The 27441-nt window shown below is 35.7% G+C and overlaps 1 protein-coding gene and 1 long non-coding RNA gene across 3 annotated transcripts in view; one reads left to right on the forward strand and one right to left on the reverse strand.

The window, feature by feature from the left end:
• LOC125649985 (focadhesin-like) overlaps positions 1–27441 on the reverse strand; it is a 193024-nt gene that overhangs the window by 82290 nt on the left and 83293 nt on the right. For both annotated transcript variants that reach the window (XM_048877901.2, XM_048877902.2), the window contains 8 exons: positions 24857–25120; positions 16511–16615; positions 11894–12120; positions 7840–7966; positions 5300–5358; positions 4025–4100; positions 2680–2814; positions 421–565 (listed from right to left, as the gene is read on the reverse strand). In XM_048877901.2, the coding sequence (XP_048733858.2) occupies positions 421–565; positions 2680–2814; positions 4025–4100; positions 5300–5358; positions 7840–7966; positions 11894–12120; positions 16511–16615; positions 24857–25120 (1138 nt within the window). The remainder of the gene's footprint in view (positions 1–420; positions 566–2679; positions 2815–4024; positions 4101–5299; positions 5359–7839; positions 7967–11893; positions 12121–16510; positions 16616–24856; positions 25121–27441) is intronic.
• Positions 16630–17802, forward strand: LOC125650033 (uncharacterized). Its single transcript, XR_008803528.1, has 2 exons — positions 16630–17440; positions 17650–17802. It is a non-coding gene; the product is annotated as an uncharacterized LOC125650033 (long non-coding RNA).

Genomic DNA, 27441 nt, shown 5'->3' on the forward strand with positions numbered 1-27441 from the left:
ATTATATACTAGTGAAATATCAGTACCTATATAACTCTCAGGTGAGATAGCATCAAGGAGACGAATAAAACAGATGTAACATTATATACTAGTGAAATATCAGTACCTATATAACTCTCAGGTGAGATAACATCAAGGAGATGAATATAACATTATTATATACTAGTGAAATATCAGTACCTATATAACTCTCAGGTGAGATAGCATCAAGGAGATGAATATAACATTATTATATACTAGTGAAATATCAGTACCTATATAACTCTCAGGTGAGATAGCATCAAGGAGATGAATAAAATAGATGTAACATTATTATATACTAGTGACATATCAGTACCTATATAACTCTCAGGTGAGATAGCATCAAGGAGACGAATAAAACAGATGTAACATTATTATATACTAGTGAAATATCAGTACCTATATAACTCTCAGGTGAGATAGCATCAAGGAGACGAATATAACAGACACCTGGGACGTCCCTTATAATGTCCTGCACAGTCAGATCTGGGTTATCTCCCCTGGCTATAATGGCTTCTGCATGCCTTACGAAATCGACTTTCACCTGATAGGTAAGAAAATCAATTAAATCTTGTTCTATTATGTAGTTTTTAATTTCAGCAATAATTAAGGCAGCTAGAGTTCGATTATTTCCACGGTTGCTTCCACCAATCAAAATCTCAAAATGGCCTTGTAAGCTAAAATTCTTTTCTATCGAGACTTTGGACTGAATTCCACTAATATATGTCCACTTTCATTACTTCATTAATCTTACAGCTTTATTTCAAATGATGCCACAAATCATTCTATTCAAGAACAAGAAGAAATGTGAACAAAAAGATCAAAATAATAAATCAATAGTTACACATCTGGCGGAAGTAATGATCTTTGACCAAATTACATAAAAAGAGTCAGCAGGATTGTCCGAGACTCTTTGTGTTCTGTTGATATAACTAATTGTTTGTGGTTACATACTAAGACACACCTGCAGTCCTGTCTGGCGGTACTCACAACATTCACCGAGAACTCTCTCATATATTGTATATCCTTTCCACAGCCATAGCTTAAAAATGTAACGGCCAAAAACAGAGACTGTGACCTCCTGCCCTGGGCCCCGGGGGAGGATATCATATTTGGAATAGTTTCAAAGGGTGAGATGTATCCTATTGGTTGTGGAAATTAAAAAGGTCTGCTTTTATTCTGTCCAATTCTATAGATCTTTAAATACGCAACAAGCAGAGGACTTTCAAGAGAGCACTTTTATGGATTTACATACCCATCAAAATTGGACATGTATAGGTTCCACTCAATAGGCATACACACAATCCAGACGTCCAAAAGAAAAGAAAAGTCAATAGAAAGTGACAAAAGAAAGGGGAATCTGCACATTTTTCAAAATCTCCAGCCATTGAAAGGATATGTAACAGGAGGGGAGAAAATGCAAAGGACCAGACCGGGATTCGATCACAGACCCCATGAATTTCTAGTCAGGTGCTCTACCAACTGAGCTATCTGGCCACCGTCCAGTGATCAAACCCGGCTGACTGCTACATTCCTCCCTCCTTAAATGTCTTCATACTTGAAGACATCAACCCAGGATCTTTATCCCATGGCAGGCATTTTCACCTGTCAATTCCAGGGGCTGATCTACAGCACCAAATGTAACAGGAGGGGAGAAAATGCAATGGACCAGACCGGGATTTGAACCTGGGCCCCCTGAATATCTAGTCAGGTGCTCCACCAACTGAGCTATCTGGCCACCGTCCAGTGATCAAACCCGGCTGACTGCTACATTCCTCCCTCCTTAAATGTCTTCATACTTGAAGACATCAACCCAGGATCTTTATCCCATGGCAGGCATTTTCACCTGTCAATTCCAGGGGCTGATCTACAGCACCAAATGTAACAGGAGGGGAGAAAATGCAATGGACCAGACCGGGATTTGAACCTGGGCCCCCTGAATATCTAGTCAGGTGCTCTACCAACTGAGCAATCTTGGTTGATATCCATGGTCCATATAGCCCTTATTACTACATTCGTTCCTCCTTTAATTTGTCTTTGCCCTCAAAGACACACAACCACGATTCTTTTTGTACCTGGCAGGACTTTCACCTGCAAGTCCAGGGTTGGTAAATGGCTCCAAATGTAACAGGAAGGAAGAAAATGCAATGGACCAGACTGGGATTTGAACCCGGGCCCCCTGAATCTCTAGTCAGGTGCTCTATCAACTAAGCTGTCTGGACACCAACAAATCGAACCCGGCTGAACGCTCATATACACTCTGCAAGAAGTAAGATAATTGTGCAGTCTGCCTATTGGTAATTTTCACAAATACCCACTGACAGTAGGTGCTAGCATCCCACTTAGAATACCATATACCATTCTGGTGACTGGAATGACCATTTGTACAGAATCAAATTGCTTACAACCAACGACACACTGAACAGAATCATGGTGTGAAGTCAAACAGTTCTTTAGTGAGAAGAATTCAAATAAAAGTTAAAATCAAAACAAGACAGTCATGGGTGGACAGACAAACATTCTTCAACCAGACTAACTGTTCTAAGGAACACACTATGTCTGCATGCAAGTGATTTATGATCCGAGTGACTCCACCTAAATAAATGGGCGTGTATAAAATGATTTCTGCATATTTAACAGGTATTCAGTAAACTTTACCTTGTCTGGCATGTGGGACAGGTTGAAGCTTGAGATATCAAATTTAGACAGCGCCCTGAAAGCTGCTACACTGACTGACGGGTTACTGCCATGGACAAAGAGCCAGAGGGCCGAAACTGCATATTGCTGACACTCCTAAATACAGGAAAATACATGTACAAACAGCCAGAGGGCCGAAACTGTATACTGATGAAACCTCTAAAAACAGGAAAATACAATAAAATACAAGCAGTTTTCTCTAAAACTGCATACTGCTGAAATCTCTAAATACAGGAAAATACATGCACAAACAGCCAGAGGGCCGAAACTGCATACAGATGAAACTTCTAAATACAGGAAAATACATGGACAAACAGCCAGAGGGCCGTAACTGCATACTGATGAAATCTCTAAATACAGGAAAATACACGTACAAAAAGCCAGAAGGCCAAATCTGCATTGTGATGAAATCTCTAAATACAGAAAAATACAGTCTGAGGACCGAAACTGCATACTGGTGATACACCTATTTAGTAAACATAGAAAAGCATTGACCATAAGCATAAGATGCCATGAAGATCATATTGTTTCATGATCCTAAACCAAGGTTATCTGGACAATTTCAAGGTCACTTTGAAAAACACATAATTCTTGTTGAAGGTGGATCTGTTGAAGTATTACATGCTCAGTCTTGCCTTGTAATTTTGAATAACACCTTAAGATGAGACATGACCATCACTGAAAATCAATCATTTAGGGGTCAAGGTTATAGAAATTACATTTTCTTTAACATGTGCCTTTGTAGTGCATAAATCTGTAGAATTTCATATAAATGACATCATAAGAATACTAAGCAGTTTTCTAAAAAAAAAAAAAAAAAAAAAAAAAACATGAATCAGTTTGAAAGAATCCTATCAGAGCTCTAACATCAGTCTATATATGTATCATGTCTGATTTTTGCCAATGTCCTTGACACAGTACAAATGACCGTGGTCTTAATATACATGACCTTTATTTGCCAAATTTAAAAATCATTCCTTTCCCTGTTGTAAAAATATGGCTTAGACAGATGTCATATATTTTTTCACCAAGTGACCTTGACATTATCAAAATGACTTTGGGAAAGGATAAGGACAAATCCATAAGGTATGACTGTCTCAAGATTTTCTGCTCCAAATATTTGGTCTGTACATGAATCATATGCTTCCCCAATCACATTGGCATTGTTCAAATGACCTTGGACTGGATTTAAGATACACAATCACATCAGCAACATCTTATCTCTCTATGTTGCAGCAGCCTAAGAGTTATATATATCTTGGTCAGGTTTTTTTTATCTTTGTCAAAATATTGATCTTTTTCACACCTCAAATTCTTCTGTTTTCACTTGGAGTTCTGGGAGCAGAGAGAACAGCTGGCAAATCCGGCCTTGTACGATTGATCTGTTCAAAGACAAAGAAAACTATCAGTGTGAATGCATGGGTATTACAACTTATAGAAATATACCAATGAATCTCAATCAGGGTCCTACAGCAACACAACCAATGTAACGTCCTGAGGAGTTAATGGACAGTGTATAATCATTTAACAGGCAAATTCATTCATTATCCCTCGCTGCAAAATACCCTTTAAATGGTTTTCATTCATCAAAGCCTACCATTCACTTTATAACGACATTATCAACACAGCAGGAAAGATGGATACGATAAAATCTTGACTTGTGTCGCCCCGTGAGACACTTTGTCATCTTGCTTAAGTCATTTGTATCTGAGACACCTCGAGATGTGTCCATCATTACAACAAGGTCTACTGAAGTCATTCAGATCTGAGACACCTCAAGATGTGTCCATCATTACAACAAGGTCTACTGAAGTCATTCAGATCTGAGACACCTCAAGATGTGTCCATCATTACAACAAGGTCTACTGAAGTCATTCAGATCTGAGACACCTCAAGATGTGTCCATCATTACAACAAGGTCTACTGAAGTCATTCAGATCTGAGACACCTCAAGATGTGTCCATCATTACAACAAGGTCTACTGAAGTCATTCAGATCTGAGACACCTCAAGATGTGTCCATCATTACAACAAGGTCTACTGAAGTCATTCAGATCTGAGACACCTCAAGATGTGTCCATCATTACAACAAGGTCTACTGAAGTCATTCAGATCTGAGACACCTCAAGATGTGTCCATCATTACAACAAGGTCTACTGAAGTCATTCAGATCTGAGACACCTCAAGATGTGTCCATCATTACAACAAGGTCTACTGAAGTCATTCAGATCTGAGACACCTCAAGATGTGTCCATCATTACAACAAGGTCTACTGAAGTCATTCAGATCTGAGACACCTCGAGATGCGTCCATCATTACAACAAGGTCTACTGAAGTCATTCAGATCTGAGACACCTCAAGATGTGTCCATCATTACAACAAGGTCTACTGAAGTCATTCAGATCTGAGACACCTCGAGATGCATCCATCATTACAACAAGGTCTTGCATTGTTTTTCAATGAGAAAAGAGGCCATAATTCGTGTTTCCTGTGGCACAGATTATTTCTACTATTATTACACTATTTTCATTAGTTTTCTTTTGTAGTGTTCTGTTAACATGCCAGCTAGCTACTTTACATACCTGGGGTCTTCAGAGAGTTTCTCTCCTAACACTGACCAAACTGATAAAATGTCAACAACCTAGAATCAAAAGAAAAGTACAAGATTTACATTACTACTTAAATTATCCAGAAAGATCAGACTAGCTATCACAGTTTCACATTCCTACTTAAATTATCTAGAGAGATCAGACTAGCTATCACAGTATTCACATTACTACTTAAATTATCTAGAGAGATCAGACTAGCTATCACAGTATTCACATTACTACTTAAATTATCCAGAGAGATCAGACTAGCTATCACAGTATTCACATTACTACATAAATTATCTAGAGAGATCAGACTAGCTATCACAGTTTCACATTAATACTTAAATTATCTAGAGAGATCAGTCTAGCTATCACAGTTTCACATTAATACTTAAATTATCTAGAGAGATCAGTCTAGCTATCACAGTTTCATATTTCTAGTTAAATTATCTAGAGAGATCAGACTAGCTATCACAGTTTCACATTAATACTTAAATTATCTAGAGAGATCAGACTAGCTATCACAGCATTCACATTACTAGTTTAATTATCTAGAGAGATCAGACTAGCTATCACAGTATTCACAATACTAGTTTAATTATCTAGAGAGATCAGTCTAGCTATCACAGTTTCACATTAATACTTAAACTATCTAGAGAGATCAGTCTAGCTATCACAGTTTCACATTTCTAGTTAAATTATCTAGAGAGATCAGACTAGCTATCACAGTTTCACATTAATACTTAAATTATCTAGAGAGATCAGACTAGCTATCACAGCATTCACATTACTAGTTTAATTATCTAGAGAGATCAGACTAGCTATCACAGTATTCACATTACTACTTAAATTATCTAGAGAGATCAGACTAGCTATCACAGTATTCACATTCCTACTTAAATTATCTAGAGAGATCAGACTAGCTATCACAGTATTCACATTACTAGTTAAATTATCTAGAGAGATCAGACTAGCTATCACAGTATTCACATTACTAATTAAATTGTCCAGAGAGATCAGACTAGCTATCACAGTATTCACATTACTACTTAAATTATCTAGAGAAATCAGACTAGCTATCACAGTATTCACATTACTACTTAAATTATCTAGAGAGATCAGACTAGCTATCACAGTATTCACATTACTACTTAAATTATCTAGAGAGATCAGACTAGCTATCACAATATTCACATTACTACTTAAATTATCTAGAGAGATCAGTCTAGCTATCACAGTATTCACATTTACTACTTAAATTATCCAGAGAGATCAGTCTAGCTATCACAGTATTCACATTACTAGTTAAATTATCTAGAGAGATCAGACTAGCTATCACAGTATTCACATTACTACTTAAATTATCTAGAGAGATCAGACTAGCTATCACAGTATTCACATTACTACTTAAATTATCTAGAGAGATCAGACTAGCTATCACAGTATTCATATTACTAATTAAATTATCTAGAGAGATCAGACTAGCTATCACAGTATTCACATTTCTACTTAAATTATCCAGAGAGATCAGTCTAGCTATCACAGTATTCACATTATTATTTAATTTATCTTTCAGAATTGGTCTAGACTAGTTATCACAATTAATACATCACATTACTAATTAAATTATCTCAACAGATCATCCTAGCTAACATAATATTTACATTGCTATTCATATCATTTCAAGAGATCAGCCTATAATATTTACTATATGCCATCTATAATAAAGGCAGCCACTGGGATTTAAAATACATAAAACCTTAAATAGGAAATTTGAAGAAAATATTGAAAAGGCAATAGGGCAAAGGTCATAGTCAGTGATTGAGTGCAACATATGTTGTAGACATCATGTAAAGAATATCACACCAGCCTTTTGTCTAAAACCTGACACAGAAATAGCTGGTAAGAAGAGAAATATCCCTACTGAATTCTGGGTCTAGAGGTCACTGATCAAGGTCAGGGTTGTGGACTTGAGGTCAAGAGCCCTATTCTCCCTTTTGGTCTCATGTTCCCTACTGGGACAGTAGACTAGGTAAGAAAGTTTCCGATTGATTTCTGGGTCAAAAAGTTTATCAGTCAAGGTCACAAACATAGATTGAGTATAACAATGTTACTGACACCATATAGACTACAATCATAGTTTTACATCTCATAATTATGAAAAAGAGAACAAGAAAAAGAGAAAATTTCCCATTCATTTCTGTGTCAAAAGGTAAATGTTAATTATGTTGAAATAATTGAACACTGCAAATGGTGTGAATAAAATAGAAAAAAATATCTTTCAGTCTTTCATTTATATACATGCCGTAAACATTATTGGTGGGAAGAGGATACTTGATGTCTAGGACAAATGTCAAGGACATATCAATCTAAAGTTAATGTTTAAGAATGGAACTCACTAAATGAAGACATGTTGCCATGGGAATGCCCTATGAAGTCTTTATCTGATACCACAACTAACATCATCCAATTTATGTGGATGTATCGATACCTGGCAATTAAAACTTTACCAGTGTACACAATTAACTTACCTCAGCTTTACACAGGTAATACAGTCCTTCCAAAGCAAGGGAGGCAACTGGTGAATCTACTTCCTGTGTGGAGCTCTCTAGTAAATCGGACAAAGGAGATAACACATCACTCCCATGCTGCTCACCCCTGAAATAAGACTTTACTAAACATTTTGTAGTATTGTAAATTAAACTGCAGTTACAAGTCAATTAAAGCAATGTGCATATAACTGAAAACTCTCCTTCAGTCTGCATGGCTATGAAGGGTATTTTTAAAAGTAACTTTAGAAAACTAAACCAATTACATTTTAAAAATGACAAAAATGGTACATTTCACTGGGAGCCCCGAGTGTACAGGTGGGGCACACGAGATGCTACAGATGCATTATCACAGATTAATAGGTGTAGAAAATTTTACTAGAGAAATAAACAACAAAATTTGTGAATGAGTGCCTGGTTATAAAAGTATTTGATATGTACAGTCCCCGAAACATTCTACATTTCTCACTTGAACAGTGAATGGTGAACACACACAGAGTGAACGGCAAGTGAACCATTTGTGAACACTGAATGTAAATTGGTGAATGGTTGGTTAACAATAAGTGAATTGAGAATGGAGCGGAATTGCGAGCGCAAAGTGAACAGTGAAGCTGAAACGTCCGGTTTAATGGCATCCGGATTACCGATTCCATTGTATAAGGTTTTAAGGTGATAATATTTAGAAAATTCCTTAAGTTTATTAATATAAAACTTGGCCTTCCTTACAATAGGTTTAGAATCTGACATTATAGGGAGTGATTTAGCCATGCGACTACTACAATAAACAAAAATCTCCCACAAGTTAAAGAAGTATCAAAGATTTCAAAATATGATGACCATTTTATAGTAAGAATTTTGTAAACTGGAGATCAAGCCATATTTGATAGTTCGTGACCCATGTCCTTCATGCCTGTCACATGTAATCTGTCAGTTCACAGAGTGCGAGATCTCAATCCTTTATAGTTTAAAAGTTATGATCAATTGCAAATGCTGCAAACAGACACCAAGACAAAGAGATAAAAATCAATATGGCTGAGAACATCTTCAATCTCAGACATGCACAAGAAAAAGATGGTGTCTTACAAAATCTATACAACAGCCTACAAAGAAGGAAGTTTGTTGGACTGTGCATCAATATGAGAAATTTCATTCTTGGTGCATCAATCTAAACTTGGCACAGCTCTCGTAATCAGAGACAACAATGATATTAAAAAAAATTCTGTTTGATAAATGACTGATAACTGACTGCACCCTGATACTTCATCCAAGTCTGAACCCAATTCAGTCCGCTGCTGCATTCAGATCCGTCTACAGTGGAATCACTGAAATTTGTAGGGGCTCAATTTCTGAGGATTGTTGAGATTTTATGATTTTCTTGGGATGTAATTTCATGAATATGATTTCTTCATGTACATTGAAACATGAAATATTTTGTGTATTTCATTGTGGTTTAAAATTTGTGGGATAAGAATATCCAAGTCATCCAGAAAAATTAGACCCCCCCCCCCCCCCCCCAAATTCTAAAGATTTTACCACATATCATCAAAAAGGAACCATTTAATGGAGGTCTGGTGCCTCCTAACAGTCACTACAGCTTGGCAATACTCAGGTTACCCCTCAAGCAATCTACCCCGGCGGGTTAATCAAATACACATCCTGACAAAAACTAATATCAGTTGTCTTTCATGACAAAAGAGAGTGCTGGGAATTTATCGCGTCAATCATTTATCTAATTGTTTGTGTCTATTAAATGACTCAATCTGGCTACAAGGACAGCTCATGTCATTAGTCTTACTGGCCGAAGTTGGCTATTCAAGACCTCCTCCACTGAGGGTTAATACTGTGGGGTTTTTTTCATAGATCAATGGAGTCACTTCCAATAAATCTATTCAGGAAAGAATTTGATGAAATCTATGTTCCTACACCAACATCTGTCCAGTTTTTTAAGGACAAATCTTGAAAACACAAAATTCTATTGTTTATTTCAGACATATCTTTCTTCGTACTAAAAGCCTTTAGATTAAAAGGATTTAAGCTTCAGCATTATTTGTTACAATCAAGTGATTATAGTACACAGATATGTACTCTTCAGTTCACTCTAATGACCAGGAACTTGTGACAACTGAGTCTAATAGGTACATAGTCATAAAAACTTGTTACTGGCAATGGTTCCTTGTCCAGTACAGCTTCATATAATGATCGGATGTGAAGCTAAAATTAATTCAAGGTTCTGTTAAAATACATTAGATGCCTGAAAACAAGACTTTGTTTTCTCGAGACATAACGGACATATTTAAATGTCCGATCACTCACATGACAGCCGTGCAGATGACACTGCCGACAGTGAGCAACTTCTGATCTATGGGCATGATAGCATTACATGAACTATCAGATTTAAGGTTATATGCAATATGTTTCTCAATAATATATAATTTTTTGTAACATTTAAAGTACAATTCATTTGGCAATGCATCCATTTTACTTCTATTAATATAATAAAAAATCTTGGGGTATCTTACTACGTCTATTTTAGACTTAGAATATTTTGATAGTTCCTGAATGTGGTAATTAAGAAAAATATAAACCCCCATGTATTACTGAAGGTTGTGTATGTGGACATAACTAAGTTATTGCAGCAAAGAAAGGGAGACAAATCTTTGGATTAATCGGGGATCAAACCCAAGACTCTTGCATTATTAGATACAGTCAACTCTCGATAAATCACCACCTTTTGTTCTTTTGAATTCATGGCGTTATAACGAATTTGGTGGTGAATTAAGAAATGAAACTCATAATTCTTTGTTTGATGCATGTATCAAACGAAACCTTGGACAGAAAACTTCATCAATGCGCTATGAGCATTGATGAAAAAGTTTTCCGTCCAATTTTTCCTTTGACACATGCAGCAAACAGAAAATTATAAGTTTTATTTCTAATCATTTAATTATGTTTTTAAGATAGAAAAACAAATAGTTTCTACCATCAAATAACGTTTTTGAAATGGCGCGTAGGAATATATATATGTAAGAATGAAAACAACAACAAAACGGCATGGCTGTGTGTTCAGGTCAGGTACAGTTACTGTGCAGATTTAAACGGATTATACGCTAAACCAAAGGTGCAATGGTTAAAAGCTGAATTAAATATAAAGGAAGATAACAAGTGGTGACTGGATTTATGTTGCATTGTGTTGGAGGAGATGTTGAACACTGGTTGTGTCGTTGGTAACTTGATCCGAAGAGTCGGATCACGTCGAGTTGACAGGCGCGGATCATCAGATCACACGAGACGCGAAGCGTCGAGTTTGATCTGATGATCCGCACCTGTCAACGGGACGTGATCCAACTCTTCGGATCAAGTTACTGTAGTAATAATAAATTTATTATATACCCCCTTATGCATTTTAAATCCACATTTATAAGATGATAAATGTAATCCAAATTATCAAGAACACAGACATACCATGAAAATATTGTTTTGTGTACGCAGTTTCGTTTGTGACGCGGCCAATATTTTCCACAAATAACGTTGCTTTGATGCATTGTGACGTCATCAGTTTCAGAGGATACTGATACGGAATCAGAAAACCAGTGTGGTGATCCGGAAAACTGGATCACACGCTGTGAAATCCACGGTATCAAAGAACGATACATTGATGGGTATATAATAAGGCATTTTAACGAGAATTTTAAGTAATAGGAAAAACATTCTTAGAAAAATGCGGTGTTATAACAAAAATGGCGATGAATTGAGTGGCGATAATTCGAGAATTAACTGTAGATGATCTAATCACTGAGCTTAACAAGGCCTGGTATAGCAATATTAGATTAGGATTTATCATATTCTGATCTTCTATATCTTAGAACTCTGGGGCTTAGAGGAGTTGAGATTCATTTTACACACAAGTAGGCTTACACAAGAACTGTAGCTTTGGACTTGCCTCTGGTCAGCTTGACCTCATCTAATCCTTACCTCCATATATACCAATTTATGAATGACCATGCCTCTGGTCAGCTTGACCCAATTCAATCCTTACCTCAACAGACAGACATCACGAATTGCCTTGGCTTTGGCTAGCTTAACCTCATCAACCCCTTCTTTGGTCAGCACAACTTCTGTTGACTTTGTGATAGACTCCAGTAAGTATGGAAAGCACCTGTCCTGCAGTGACCAGAGTTCAGATAGCAAGCATATGGACAGGGCCTGCAGACGGGAGACATACCCAAAAGTCTGAATGGTCCTCAGTACAGTGGGAATGCATATCTGTAAGAGACAGCTATCCATAGAACTCCAAATCAACATATCCATGGAACTCCAAATTAATGTATCCACATACTCCAAATTAACATCTCCATAGAACTCCAAAGTAACATATCCATAGAACTCCAAATTAACATTCCCATAGAACTCAAAATTAACCATATCCATATACTCCAAATTAACATCTCCATAGAACTCCAAATTAACATATCCATATACAAATGTACTACAAATTAATATATTCATATAACTCCAAATTAACATATCCATATACTCCAAATTAACATATCCATATACTCCAAATTAACATCTCCATAGAACTCCAAATTAACATATCCACAGAACTCCAAATTAACATATCCACAGAACTCCAAATTAACATCTCCATATACTCCAAATTAACATATCCATAGAACTCCAAATTAACATATTCATAGAACTCCAAATTAACATATTCATAGAACTCCAAATTAACATATCCATAAAACTCCAAATTAACATATTCACGGAACTCCAAATTAACATATCCATAAAACTCCAAATTAACATATTCACGGAACTCCAAATTAACATATCCATAGAACTCCAAATTAACATATTCATAGAACTCCAAATTAACATATCCATAAAACTCCAAATTAACATATCCATAGAACTCCAAATTAATATATCCATGAAACTCCAAATTAACATATTCATAAAACTCCAAATTAATATATCCATAGAACTCCAAATTAATATATCCATATACTCCAAATTAACATATCCATGGAACTCCAAATCAACATATCCATATACTCCAAATTAACATATCCATAGAACTCCAAATTAACATATTCATAGAACTCCAAATTAACATATTCATAAAACTCCAAATTAATATATCCATATACTCCAAATTAACATATTCATGGAACTCCAAATTAACATATCTATAGAACTCCAAATTAATATATCCATATACTCCAAATTAACATCTCCATAGAACTCCAAATTAACATCTCCATAGAACTCCAAATTAACATATTCATAGAACTCCAAATTAACATATTCATAGAACTCCAAATTAACATATCCATAAAACTCCAAATTAATATATCCATATACTCCAAATTAACATATTCATGGAACTCCAAATTAACATATCTATAGAACTCCAAATTAATATATCCATATACTCCAAATTAACATATTCATGGAACTCCAAATTAACGTATCCATAGAACTCCAAATCAACATATCCATATACTCCAAATTAACATATCTATGAAACTCCAAATTGACACATCCATGGAACTTCAAATTAACATAGCTTCAAATAGTTGTACCTATCTTCAAATCTATTGTATCTATCTATTAAATAAACTGAAGATATTTTGACTTCATTATACCTATAAAGTTGATATTCAGTATCTGAACATCGATATCTCGTATACCATTGATATGTTGAAGTGAGTTGGAAGTCTCACCTACATTTTTTATATTGTATTTAACTCCAATATCTTGAATCCTCAAACCGACAGACAATATAGAAATTCTGATTAGAAAGGTTCCCATGAATTTCAACTCAGGTGAGCTAAAATGAAAGTTTGTGGAACACAGAAGTAAAAAATAAATAAATTTGGAAGTGATATTTTAGCTAATATTTTCTGTCTTGCTTTAAGAATTAGGCCTATTACTGAAATGAAATGACACATTTTAGAACTCTAAACAATTGAAAATGAAATATTAGCATTAAACTTAAAGGGAAAGGCAACCCAAAAGATTTTTACAAGATAAATGATAGGATTAATTATATGATAAAGATTTGTCATATCATTCTGTTGATATATGGCCTAGATAAGCTTCAGTACTAATTTGAAAATGTTAAAAATTGAAATTCCCGCAATCTATAGAGGCTGCCATGATGTGTAACTCTTTTGTATTCAAGACAACAAAAATCAATAATTTTGACATCACACCATCTGTTCCAGTTTTGATGAGATTCTAAGATAATCAAAGATGTGCATGTGGTAGATCTTACGAATAAATAGGTTGATGCCTTCCTGTCAAGCAGTTAATTACACTAATGCAAAGGGGAGATGTGAAAAAAGTTTTTTTTCAAAAATCCCAACCCAACCAAGTCATTTGAAAAGAAAAGACTACGTAAACTGTGGATTCATCATTTGCGTAATGACAAGTTGAGGTTCGAGACATTATATGAAGAAACGTTTACCGTCTGTCTGATCTGCGATTCGACTGAACGTCTTCTTTTCCCAATTTCTTCTTGCGAAAAACGGGCTCAAATCTATACAACTCAAAACTTAACTGTTCGTGACTTGTCATGTTTACAATGCTTAGATCCTGATGAAATAAACCGGAACCGACAGTGTGACGTTATAAATTAAACATCAATGGTCGCTCTCTTAGCGGTGGGTAATTTAAAATACATGATAGATTAATATTGATTTAATTGTTAAGCAAGGATTTTTGTTGTTAAAGACTGTCATTCACGATATCAGTAAGTGATGCTTTATTCATAAAAGCAACAATGTGGTTAGGGTTGCCCTTTAATACAACTTGGATATGCGTGTGAGAGATGGATATATAGGATCTGCATCCATGGTTTGTGGTGTGATATGATTTATATCCAACTTGTACCCCTTCCCCCGTATGGTAGGGAATTTCACTCGCTGATTCATTTGTAAACAAATATAGCCTTAATTCTGGGTACCCCATATAGTAGGGAATTTCGCTCTCTGACATGTTTGTAAACAAACATAGCCTATATGTATATTCTGGGTACACATGTGATGACATCACACACTGGAAAACAGTGTAATATCCAAAATATATGTAATGGGCGATATCCACTGGATAAAGGAGGATACAAATGTGATAAATTCTTCTCTGTGAAATAAATCCATGAGTAGCAGACATAATCTGATAGAAAATAGCCACAAGACACGCAACGCTAAATCTATAGGACCCATCAAAGCCTCAGGCACTTTACACTGATTAAATTCACTGATTAGATGATCATAGTTTGAAGCACTTGACTCTGGATATTCCAAATCACAGGAGGCACCTGCTTTTTGTTTTTGACAATGACTTTCTCTTGCAATATGCCTACTACACAGAATGGCTCAAATTTTATTTTCATAACACATTTCAATAATGGTAGACTGAAAGGCCATGCCACAAAATATTCTTGCTCAGAAAAGGGTACAGGTGGCACTTTATCAAATTACAGTTAATTTAATTTCAATTGTAACATACATTTTGATTGATTGATTGTTCATGAAGTATAAATTATTTGTTAGTTGCTGCTGTTAACCTTACAATACAGATTATTCATGAGGTATAAATTATTTGTTAGTTGCTGCTGTTAACCTTACAATACAGATTATTCATGAGGTATAAATTATTTGTTAGTTGCTGCTGTTAACCTTACAATACAGATTATTCATGAAGTATAAATTATTTGTTAGTTGCTGCTGTTAACCTTACAATACAGATTGTTCATGAAGTATAAATTATTTGTTAGTTGCTGCTGTTAACCTTACAATACAGATTATTCATGAGGTATAAATTATTTGTTAGTTGCTGCTGTTAACCTTACAATACAGATTATTCATGAGGTATAAATTATTTGTTAGTTGCTGCTGTTAACCTTACAATACAGATTATTCATGAAGTATAAATTATTTGTTAGTTGCTGCTGTTAACCTTACAATACAGATTGTTCATGAAGTATAAATTATTTGTTAGTTGCTGCTGTTAACCTTACAATACAGATTATTCATGAGGTATAAATTATTTGTTAGTTGCTGCTGTTAACCTTACAATACAGATTATCAATGTCTTTCTATAGTGATATTGCTTCTCATCTATTCAAATTTATTTTATGTAATGTCCTTCGGATGAGACGTTAAACGATGTTCCGTGTCAAAGATCACAACCCCCTTGACACGCAAAAGATCGTTTCCCTGATTTTCGAAAAAGAGTAGGCTCACTGCGGGCTGTCAGGGAAACTCAAACACCCTCAACTAAACATATTTCAATCAGTTAACCACTGTAAAATGGCTTAAATATTGCCAAAACGGCGGGCGTAAAATCATAATCAATCAACCGGCATGTTTGTCAATCAAATTTATGTCTTATATAAATATCAATGATATAAATTAATTCAAGACTTCACAAAGAACAAGAAATAGCCAAAAATGGCCCTTATTATAGGAATAGCCTACATAATTACCTTATGTTGTGCTATGCTAGGGAAAGCCTACATAATTACCTTATGTTGTGCTATGCTAGGGATAGCCTACATAATTACCTTATGTTGTGCTATGCTAGGGATAGCCTACATAATTACCTTGTATTGTGCTATGCTAGGGATAGCCTACATAATTACCTTATGTTGTGCTATGCTTGGGATAGCTCTCATGATGCTGAGTTGATATTCTGGATTGATATTCTTGTTTAGTTTGTACATATACAGAGGTAGAAAGTAATATGCCTGTAAAAATAAAATTAGAATAGGTTACATGAAATGAGAGCTGTAATTTAAAATGTCTATATGATTTGGGACTCAGAATTATGGATCATTCACACATAAAATACTCTCTGTCTTTCACAAGACCATTTCCAAAACAATAACAAACTTATATATCAAAATGTGACAGCAGTGTTATTAGATTCCTCGCGGTACTCCAAGTCGCTCGATCCAACATTGTTCTTCTATTGCTAGGTTTCCTTCCATTTCTATTGACTATAAGTTGCTTCACCATCTGACATTGACCAATAAATTTAGAATCTATAAATTAATGACAGTCCAATAAAGATAATATGTAGATTTCTACTTCAATAATTCAATCAATAATTCTTATTTTTTCATTGTGTTTTCCCCTCTCATGTTGACCGAAGTTCATGTCATTCTGAATAGAGAATGAAATACGTTTGCACCTTTAGGTTAGAGTTAAATTTGTATTCAGAGTTTGGACTTTTAGGTTACAAGTTGAAACACTTTGCAGTCTGTTCAGAGTTTGCACCTTTAGGTTAGAGTTTGAACACTTTGCAGTCTGTTCAGAGTTTGCACCTTTAAGTCTCAATATACCTGGCGAATTGCCAATACGAAGCTAATGTGACCAGGGTTAAAATGTAAATATGTTAAAAGAGTATTTTATAGAATTTAAATAGTTTCATTGTTATTGATATCTGTATTAATATAGGGAGGTGACCATTCTACATTGATCCAGTGCCTTTTTATGGGATTCGAAACTGTGACTGTGAGATGTATGAGAGTTTGACTTCTAGGCGGGCAATTCTACTTTCACTTTAAACGGTAAGTTGAAAAGAGCATGCTGCATCTTTGATGTAAAATATCTCGAAAAGGAATCAAGGACCCTATTGCAAATTTGGCCTTGTTGGAAAGGTTAGGAATTTTGCTGAAAGTTGATATCTGTCATTATACTGGGGAAATTTTTTTTTTGGAATTAGGAGGGGTTGAAAATGGGTATATTTTCCTCATTTTTGTTGCTTTTTTACTTCCAGGATGGCAGGTGCCTGAGTGTATCTCGACCCATTTCCAGGCTAGCATCAGATGTCATGATGGACCTTTAAAATCTTTCACATGTGTGCTTTCAAGAACCATATACATTATTTTTGAAAATTGGTTGCCATGGTAATAAAATCTGAAAATTAAAACATGGGCTTCTGAAGGCGAATTTTCCTCCATTTCCTGGTAGTTTGTGACCTTAGGTTAAAGTTTGAACACTTTGCAGCCTGTTCAGAGTTTGGACCTTTAGGTTACAAGTTGAACACTTTGCAGCCTGTTCAGATACAGTATAACAATTCTTTTTGTTTCCAGTCTGTAAATGTCAGATATATGTAAAAACCAATTTCACCATTTTCAGAAATAACCCTGTATAATGAATGATGAAACAAGAGGCCTATGGGCCACATCACTAACCTGGGTCACCTTGGCCCTGCTGTTTTGATATTTAAAAGATATTTCTTCAATCTTTATTCACACCAACAATTTTGATCCCACATTGTATGTGGCTCCAACCTACCCCAAAGGGCCTTCACTTTTTTTAAAGCAAGTCAAACTCCAAGGTCAAAGTCACATTAGGTTTATAAAAACTTTGATACTAAAAGAAAGGTCTTGTCATAAGAAATCAGCATATGAAATACGAGAGCCACTCACTATTCAAACGTTGACCAAAGTTTAAGTTTTGGACAGAGCAACAGACAGGACAAAAACAAACAATATGCCATCCCCACCCCAACCTTAGTCGTGGTGGCAAAAAAAACAACAACCTTGAATCCACACAACTACTTGGGAACATTTGCATTTTGTATATTATTTAGTGTGGCCCTGCTAGATTTGAGAAGAATTTGTTGAAATTAATATCATGTATACTCCCACATAAACCTTTGGTCTTCTGTTGTGGCCCCACATACCCTACCTGAATTGAACAAACTTGAATTTGAACTACATGTAGTACCTGAAAATGCCTGCATTATGCATATTAATGTGATTATAGTCATGGCCCTGTTGTTTTCGAGATGAAGATTTTAATAATGTTCTATGTAAAGAAGATGGGTGACTTTAGCGAGCACAGAACCCATAGAAGGATTGATTGATTGAATATTGTTTAACGTTCCTCTCGAGAATATTTCACTCATATGGAGATGTTACCACTGCCGGTGAAGGGCTGCAAAATTTCAACCCATGCTCGGTGCTGAGGGCCTTTGAGCAGGGAGGAATCTTTATCATGCCACACCTGCTGTGACAGACAAATATCGAAGTTAAAATTGAAACTCGATCTCCAGAAAAAGAAAAATTTGCATTTTAGTTAAAACAATCATTCCATAGTTTCCAAAAATGCTTTTTCAATGCACCCATTTTAAAGGAACATTGAAAAAAATCCTATTTAAAATCATGTATTATACACGAAAAACGCACAAAATAACAGTAAATTTGACTTTTCCAAGCACATTTTCACAATTATGAAGTGGGCCAAGTCTCCATTGTGAACTGAGTAAAAATATGTTAGTACATGTTCAAGTGTAATATGTTTTGTAAATAAAAGTATGGAGACTTGACCCACTCTATGAATAAAAAACTTACTTCTTGTGTATGACTTTTGTCGTATTATCAAGAAAATTTCTATGTCCACGACGGGTGACTTTAGATAGCTTGAAATTCAGAAATTCTTCATGGGATAGATAGCCGAGGTGGCATAGCAGTAGTCTCAAAGAAGTTTTGGAAAAGCCAAGATTGCATATCTGGTTCAAATACCAATTTTTGCTACCAATTTTTTTCTCTTATGAATTATTAGACTTCCCATAATTATTTGTGTCCGGCATTTTATGTTAAGTCTTACTCATAGCATGCAGTCTTAATGGCGATCACAAGTACATGTAATTGATTCCAACATGAAACTAGTGAATAAATGTGTTTAACAAGTAAGGGGTCTCTGTTAAGTATGCATGTTGTTTATGTAAACAATGTACAACTTAAAGGAAAATTAAAGAGAATAGTTTCAACAATGCCTAAGAAGTTACTTGAAGAGATCATGACAAAAGCCAACAAGAGATGTTTGTAAAACGTATATGCCCATCCCCCCTCCCCATGGTGCAAAATTGAAAAGGGTTATACACATGCATCATTTAATTGATAGTAGTATCACCTATTCGACATATTGAGCAGAAAATATCTTCCTATGTCATGAGTGGATTGACCATGTGACCTAAAAATCAATAGAGGTAATATATTCCTTGTGCTGTACCAGTGTACCAAGTTTGATGTCAATCAAGCAAATAATTCTTAAGATATAGGAGACAATATATTACTATGTCCAGTTTGACCCTTGACCTTTGACCATGTGACTTAAATTAATTGGGGTCATCTTCTCCTGAAGATGTACCAGTATACTAAGTTTGATGTCTGTCAAGCGCAGGGTTCTCAAGATATTGAGCAGACAGTATATTCCTGTATCCAGTTTGACGTTTGACCATGTGACCTCAAAATCAATAGGGGTCCTCTTTTGCTGAAGATGTACCAGTGTACCAAGTTTAATGTCTGTCAAGCAAAGGTTCTCAAAATATTGAGCAAACATCAATAGGGGTCATCTTCTCCTGAAGATGTACCAGTGTACCAAGTTTGATGTCTGTCAAGCAAAGGGTTCTCTAAACATTGAGTGGTCAGTATATTCCTATATCCAGTTTGACCTTTGACCATGTGACCTCAAAATCATTAGGGGGTCATCTACTCCTTGGGATGTACCAGCTAGTGTACCAAGTTTGATGTCTGTCAAGCGAAGGTTTCTCAAGATATTGAGTGGACAGTGTCTTCCTATGTCCAGAGTAGATTGACCCTTGGCCTTTGACCTTTTAACCTGAAAAACAATAGGGGTTTTCTTCTACACATAACCAACACACATATGAAATATCATTACAATCAAATGAATGGTTCTTAAGATATTGAACAGACAACATGTGGTCTATCGACCAACCAACAGGTGCAAACCAATATGCCCCTCTTCTTGGAAAGGGGGCATAAATATGCAACCAGTGCAGACTGTCTAAAAGACACAGTACAAAAACAAAAGCAAATCAAGTGTCTGTTTCTGTCCCATTTTATTTGCAGGAAAATCTAACAGCAAATGTGTGTTCTGCAACTGTAAAAAGGGCTTTAGAGAAATGTACCAAAAGAGGCAAGAACTGATGCCTTTATTATAATCAGTATACTAGTACCAGTAGGTTGTAAATGCTGTTGAAAAACATTTAAATTGTTGAGGATTGATTGATTGATTGATGTTTTCCACCACACTCAGCAATTTTTCAGTTATATGGTCGCGCCCAGTTTTTTTATTGGTAGAAGAGAGAACCCAGATACAATACCTGGGAAGAGACCACCGACATTCCGAAAGTAAACTGGGAAACTTTCTCACTTACCGGCACGAGCGGGATTCGAACCCGTACCTACCAGAGGTGAGGCTGTGTGATTTTGAGTGCAATGCTCTAACCACTCATCCACGGAAGCCCTTAAATTGTTGGGGAAAAACTTAATCCAAATCAAAGCATTAATATTGCAACATACAGAAAACGCTATTAAACATTTGATTTACATCACAAAACATGTGAGGTTTCTCATTCACATCAGTTAATATGTCAATGGAAATGCGGAGCTCGTACTGTTGGATGTTGCGAGCATGTATGCAGTGTCATTTGGTACCTTAGGTATTCCAGGCATCAGTGTAATTATGTGTGTGTTAAAAACTGCTTAATGTCTGATATATACATGATGCTGCCAGTGAAACAAATTCTGAATGATGATGATTTTGATCAAATATCCTTCTTTGAAGTATGATCTAAATATTTGTTTTTAATTATAAATACTTTGGACAGCGTATTAGTACTGTACTGTATCTATTGTAAATACGGGTACCATCAATGCAGATTTTAAACTCCCGATTCGCAACCAGTGCCCAATCATGAATAGGCTTATTGTTCGCCAAGTTCACCCATCTTCTTAGGTAAAAGTAGAGTTTTTAAATTAAATATATCCACATGTTAAACTTGATACCCTATTGTAGCCCGAGCCAACTTTTATAACCTCCTAGCCTGATCCCACCTCTGGTATATCCAGGGATCTGTGTTTGCCTGACTCTCTATTCTATATTCCTTATAAGAGCAGTGAGAGTTATATTCACCTTTTCATCATTGAGAGAAAAAAAACCACAGATCAAGCTTCATCTATCAAATAGTAATAGGCTGTCCTTATCTAAAAAAAAAACATATGTAAAGTTTCCAAATACAGATCGGGGTAAGATAGTTGTGGAGAAGCACCATTAGATTAGTACTAGTGGCATCCATAGAGCAAAATATATTTCTCCTTAGATGGCACCAAAAATGCAGGAACTTCATGATAGAATGGCTAAGTCTGCCCAGTTTGACTGGATATGCAGTGTATGGTTTGGCACAAAGTCTTTGTGTTATCAAAACAAGAGTTTTTACTATTGTGACTGATCCCATTTACATTCACTGATGATCTCCATCAATCAGACAATGGAGGAGCCAACAAACCCTGTACTGGGCTTTCAGTCTCTCTCCTCGCAATTTCCACATCATCCAACAGAAGACATTAAACTTACAGACTGTAAGGAAAAAACAATTTCTGGTTGTCCTGTTCTGGAGGAAATAGAGGTCATAAATTACCGCTATCCAACATAAAACACTCTAAAACAACCAACCAATCGGACTTTTACGAGTCTTCTGAAATACTGTACAAACATTATAGACATTGATAAATATCTGTACATGTCTTTCGTGGAAGTGATAGGTAAGTGTGAATACTGCGGTAATTTCATCCACTAAAAATCAAAGTTGAAACACAGCTTTTAAGATTAAAAAAAAACCCACATTTTTATGATTTGAGATCAGCCTATTTCTTCAGAGCAATAAACAATTATTTACATATGCTGTCAAAAATACTTCATGTATGCTGTATTTTGATGAACATTAATTGGCAAAAGAGGTATTTGCACAATAGGTTTTCTAATAAAACTATACTGTACAGGAATTTAAGTTAAAGATATCTGACACATAGTTGTTATTTATTTAGTAATGAAATGTCCCTAAATTCTTAAGAAAACAGGAAACATTAAAGCTGTCTGACCAATCATTTTTCTTCCAAAACAAAGAATGGTTCTAATGCTGCTCAGTCACTGTGAAAGGTTATCATCTTTTCCTAAATATCGCTGGAAAGCATTGAAAGAAAATGATAGAAATATTTTTCCAAAATAAACATGAAGTTTGTACCGTCTCAAACACATCAATGTGCTTACTTTTGTATATGCAATATAGATGGTTTAAGTGAAGAAAAAAACCGATTAAAACCAAATACATCTGGTTAAAACAACGGTATGCCAGATATCCTTACAGGAATATGTGTGACCATTTCTGTTCAAACACTGGACCACACAACCGCAGTAAATTGTATGTGTATATGCTTAAAATAGCATAAGCTGTCCACTGGGACGTAAAAACTATTTCATTCTGAACCATCGTTAAAATGCTCAAATGCGTTAAAAACTGAAGAAAAATAAATCTGCGAGTACAAAAAGGAATCTCCAATTAAATTTTAAGAAAATTGAGTAAAACTAAATTCTATGCAATATGAATTATTTACCGCCAAACAATAATGTTTTGGCCATTCGTGTTTCTATTTAAACTAACACACAAAATTCAAATGTCTTGAAATTGCAAGATGAATTTTAATATGTCAGTGGTTATTACGTCAACGTAAGACTGATTATGACTTTGGCAGCTGTTAATGTGCCTTACATAAATATTAATTTGCATAAGACTGCTATGTTTATAGCACACCACTGACGTAAATCAAGGTCTGACGATGTTCACATGAGAGCTACAATGGCGAAACCTGTCGCTGGTGATCTGAACTCCTGAAAAAAATCCTTCAAGTCGTAGGGATTGTGCACTCCCCACTTTCTGGGTTACAATTCCTGAACCAAAACTGCACAAAATACAAGATAATTTACTGCAAGAACTTTCTAGGTTAGAATTCCTGAACTAAAACTGCTCAAAATACAAGATAATTTACTGTAAGCACTTTCTTGTACTTTAAAATTCATATGATGGAGAGAAGCACTCTTATCTAACCAATCCAAGGTTTGCTTCCTTTCTAGCCCGAATATATCTAGCTCCTATTTACTGTTTTCTTCAAACTTAGATCAATATAAACTTCATCATATTAAAATTTTATTCCTCTAAGATAAGACTCTCCAACTAAATCAGAATGGTGGTGTTTACGAGTTTAACAGGCTGGGTCTGTCTGCATTAGGACTGGCTATCACCATGGGATATCCACAAATTCAATAACACAAAAAATCAAGAATTACACAAAATCATAAACCTGAATGTCGTCTGGAAGCAATCGACATTCCAAGTCACTTTCAACCGTTTTCATCCCCACATTAATATCTGTGGCCAACATTGACTTCTGAGTCCTGAACGTATATCTAAAGATTAATCTGATCCTCATGGATGAAGCAATTCGACCATTGCTCTGAACTTCTACTTCCTGTGTGTGTTTTTGTGACCCTGAATGGAAATTTCCTTACAATAAAGTCTTCCTGCCAAGGTTATAATCTACTGACCACAGAACGCATATCAATTAATTACTTTTCCTCATTAATCCCTAGCACTGTTGCCTATGGAGAGCCGATACGTTTTTATATATAATATATGTTTCAAAAGTTTTGACTGTGACATTAAGATTCTATATCTCCGAGTCTCCCAATAAAGTGGAATTTGTCCTAACGATCCTAAATCAGGTCATGAAACATTTGTAGCAACCACTAATGATATAAAAACCACTAATGATAAATGTTGCATTAAAGGATGCATTTGAGTTCCATAATAAAAAAAAAATTATATCATTAATGATGCACCATCATAAACATTAATGAAAAATGCATTAAATGCTATCATAATTTCCTTTTACTACTTTTATAACATGCTGTATCATTTTTATTGTGTGCAGCTCTTTAGAGTGGTTATTTATAGTCATATAGGGCGCTATATAAATAAATATTATTATCCTGATGCACAATTTTGACAAAGGCAGTTTCTGCTTTTAATAGATTTTATGACCTTGGAAGACTGTCTCAAACAGACACAAACACAACAGGAAAATGACTTTAACATTTTGGGGAGTATGAAAAACCACCTGTTTATGATCCATGTGGGAGATTGTCTGTAAGGCCTTCAGTGATTGGTCAGCCCATGGTTTCCCTGATGACAACACAAACAGTGCTGCCACGGTTACGGTAAGCTGGAGTGGAACAGATTTCAGTCTCAGCACAGAATCCACAAGATTCTTTAACCATAGCCCGGGCAAGTCCTCCTCCTCCTCCATAGCCCGGGCCAGCATGGAGTAGTTGTTATTGATAAAAGTTGCAGAGGTCAGGTGTTGATAGAATTGAGGTGTTTCCTAAAAATAAAACACGTAATTAGTCAATGGTAGATTTTGTCTAAGATCACAGGTTGGTGGATACATGTACATAACAACTGGGAGCTCATTTACAATGGCTAGCATCCAGTGATGTTGACTGACTTTCTCAATAAATGGGCTTGGTATTGTTATGCCGAGGTCAAACAATTCCTCACTACAATAGGACACAAGCGAGTTCTGAATTTTCTAACTAAAATACCTATAAACAGAAAACAGATCTTCTTCAACCAGAAAATTTCCATTCACGAAAACACTGTGACTGGTTGTTCTGTTCACGTGTATCTTTACTGGGTGTACACTGTGACTGGATGTTCTATTTACTTGTATCTTTACTGGGTGTTCACTGTGACAGGTTGTTCTATTTACTTGTATCTTTACTGGGTGTACACTGTGACTGGTTGTTCTGTTTACTTGTGTATCTTTACTGGGTGTACACTGTGACTGGTTGTTCTATTTACTTGTATCTTTACTGGGTGTACACTGTGACTGCATGGTTGTTCTATTTACTTGTATCTTTACTGGGTGTACACTGTGACGGGTTGTTCTATTTACTTGTATCTTTACTGGGTGTACACTGTGACAGGTTGTTCTATTTACTTGTATCTTTACTGGGTGTACACTGTGACTGGTTGTTCTGTTTACTTGTATCTTTACTGGGTGTACACTGTGACTGGTTCTATTTACTTGTATCTTTACTGGGTGTACACTGTGACTGGTTGTTCTATTTACTTGTATCTTTACTGGGTGTACACTGTGACTGCATGGTTGTTCTATTTACTTGTATCTTTACTGGGTGTACACTGTGACTGATTGTTCTGTTTACTTGTATCTTTACTGGGTGTACACTGTGACTGGATGTTCTATTTACTTGTATCTTTACTGGGTGTACACTGTGACTGGTTGTTCTGTTTACTTGTATCTTTACTGGGTGTACACTGTGACTGGTTCTGTTTACTTGTATCTTTACTGGGTGTACACTGTGACTGGTTGTTCTGTTTACTTGTATCTTTACTGGGTGTACACTGTGACTGGTTGTTCTGTTTACTTGTATCTTTACTGGGTGTACACTGTGACTGGTTGTTCTATTTACGTGTATCTTTACTGGGTGTACACTGTGACTGGATGTTCTATTTACTTGTATCTTTACTGGGTGTACACTGTGACTGGATGTTCTATTTACTTGTATCTTTACTGGGTGTACACTGTGACTGGTTCTATTTACTTTCATCTTTACTGGGTGTACACTGTGACTGGATGTTCTATTTACTTGTATCTTTACTGGGTGTACACTGTGACTGGATGTTCTATTTACTTGTATCTTTACTGGGTGTACACTGTGACTGGTTCTATTTACTTTCATCTTTACTGGGTGTATACTGTGACTGGTTGTTCTGTTTACTTGTATCTTTACTGGATGTACACTCTGACTGGTTCTATTTACTTGTATCTGTACTGGGTGTACACTGTGACTGGTTGTTCTATTTACTTGTATCTTTACTGGGTGTACACTGTGACGGGTTGTTCTATTTACTTGTATCTTTACTGGGTGTACACTGTGACTGGTTGTTCTATTTACTTGTATCTTTACTGGGTGTACACTGTGACTGGTTGTTCTATTTACTTGTATCTTTACTGGGTGTACACTGTGACAGGTTGTTCTGTTTACTTGTATCTTTACTGGGTGTACACTGTGACTGGTTGTTCTGTTTACTTATATCTTTACTGGGTGTACACTGTGACTGGTTGTTCTGTTTACTTGTATCTTTACTGGGTGTACACTGTGACTGGATGTTCTATTTACTTGTATCTTTACTGGGTGTACACTGTGACAGGTTGTTCTGTTTACTTGTATCTTTACTGGGTGTACACTGTGACTGGATGTTCTATTTACTTGTATCTTTACTGGGTGTACACTGTGACTGGTTGTTCTATTTACTTGTATCTTTACTGGGTGTACACTGTGACAGGTTGTTCTGTTTACTTGTATCTTTACTGGGTGTACACTGTGACTGGTTGTTCTGTTTACTTATATCTTTACTGGGTGTACACTGTGACTGGTTGTTCTGTTTACTTGTATCTTTACTGGGTGTACACTGTGACTGGATGTTCTATTTACTTGTATCTTTACTGGGTGTACACTGTGACTAGTTGTTCTATTTACGTGTATCTTTACTGGGTGTACACTGTGACTGGTTGTTCTGTTTACTTGTATCTTTACTGGGTGTACACTATGACGGGTTGTTCTATTTACTTGTATCTTTACTGGGTGTACACTGTGACTGGTTGTTCTATTTACGTGT

Source organism: Ostrea edulis, chromosome 5 (assembly GCF_947568905.1).
Source record: "Ostrea edulis chromosome 5, xbOstEdul1.1, whole genome shotgun sequence".
Taxonomy (NCBI): domain Eukaryota; kingdom Metazoa; phylum Mollusca; class Bivalvia; order Ostreida; family Ostreidae; genus Ostrea; species Ostrea edulis.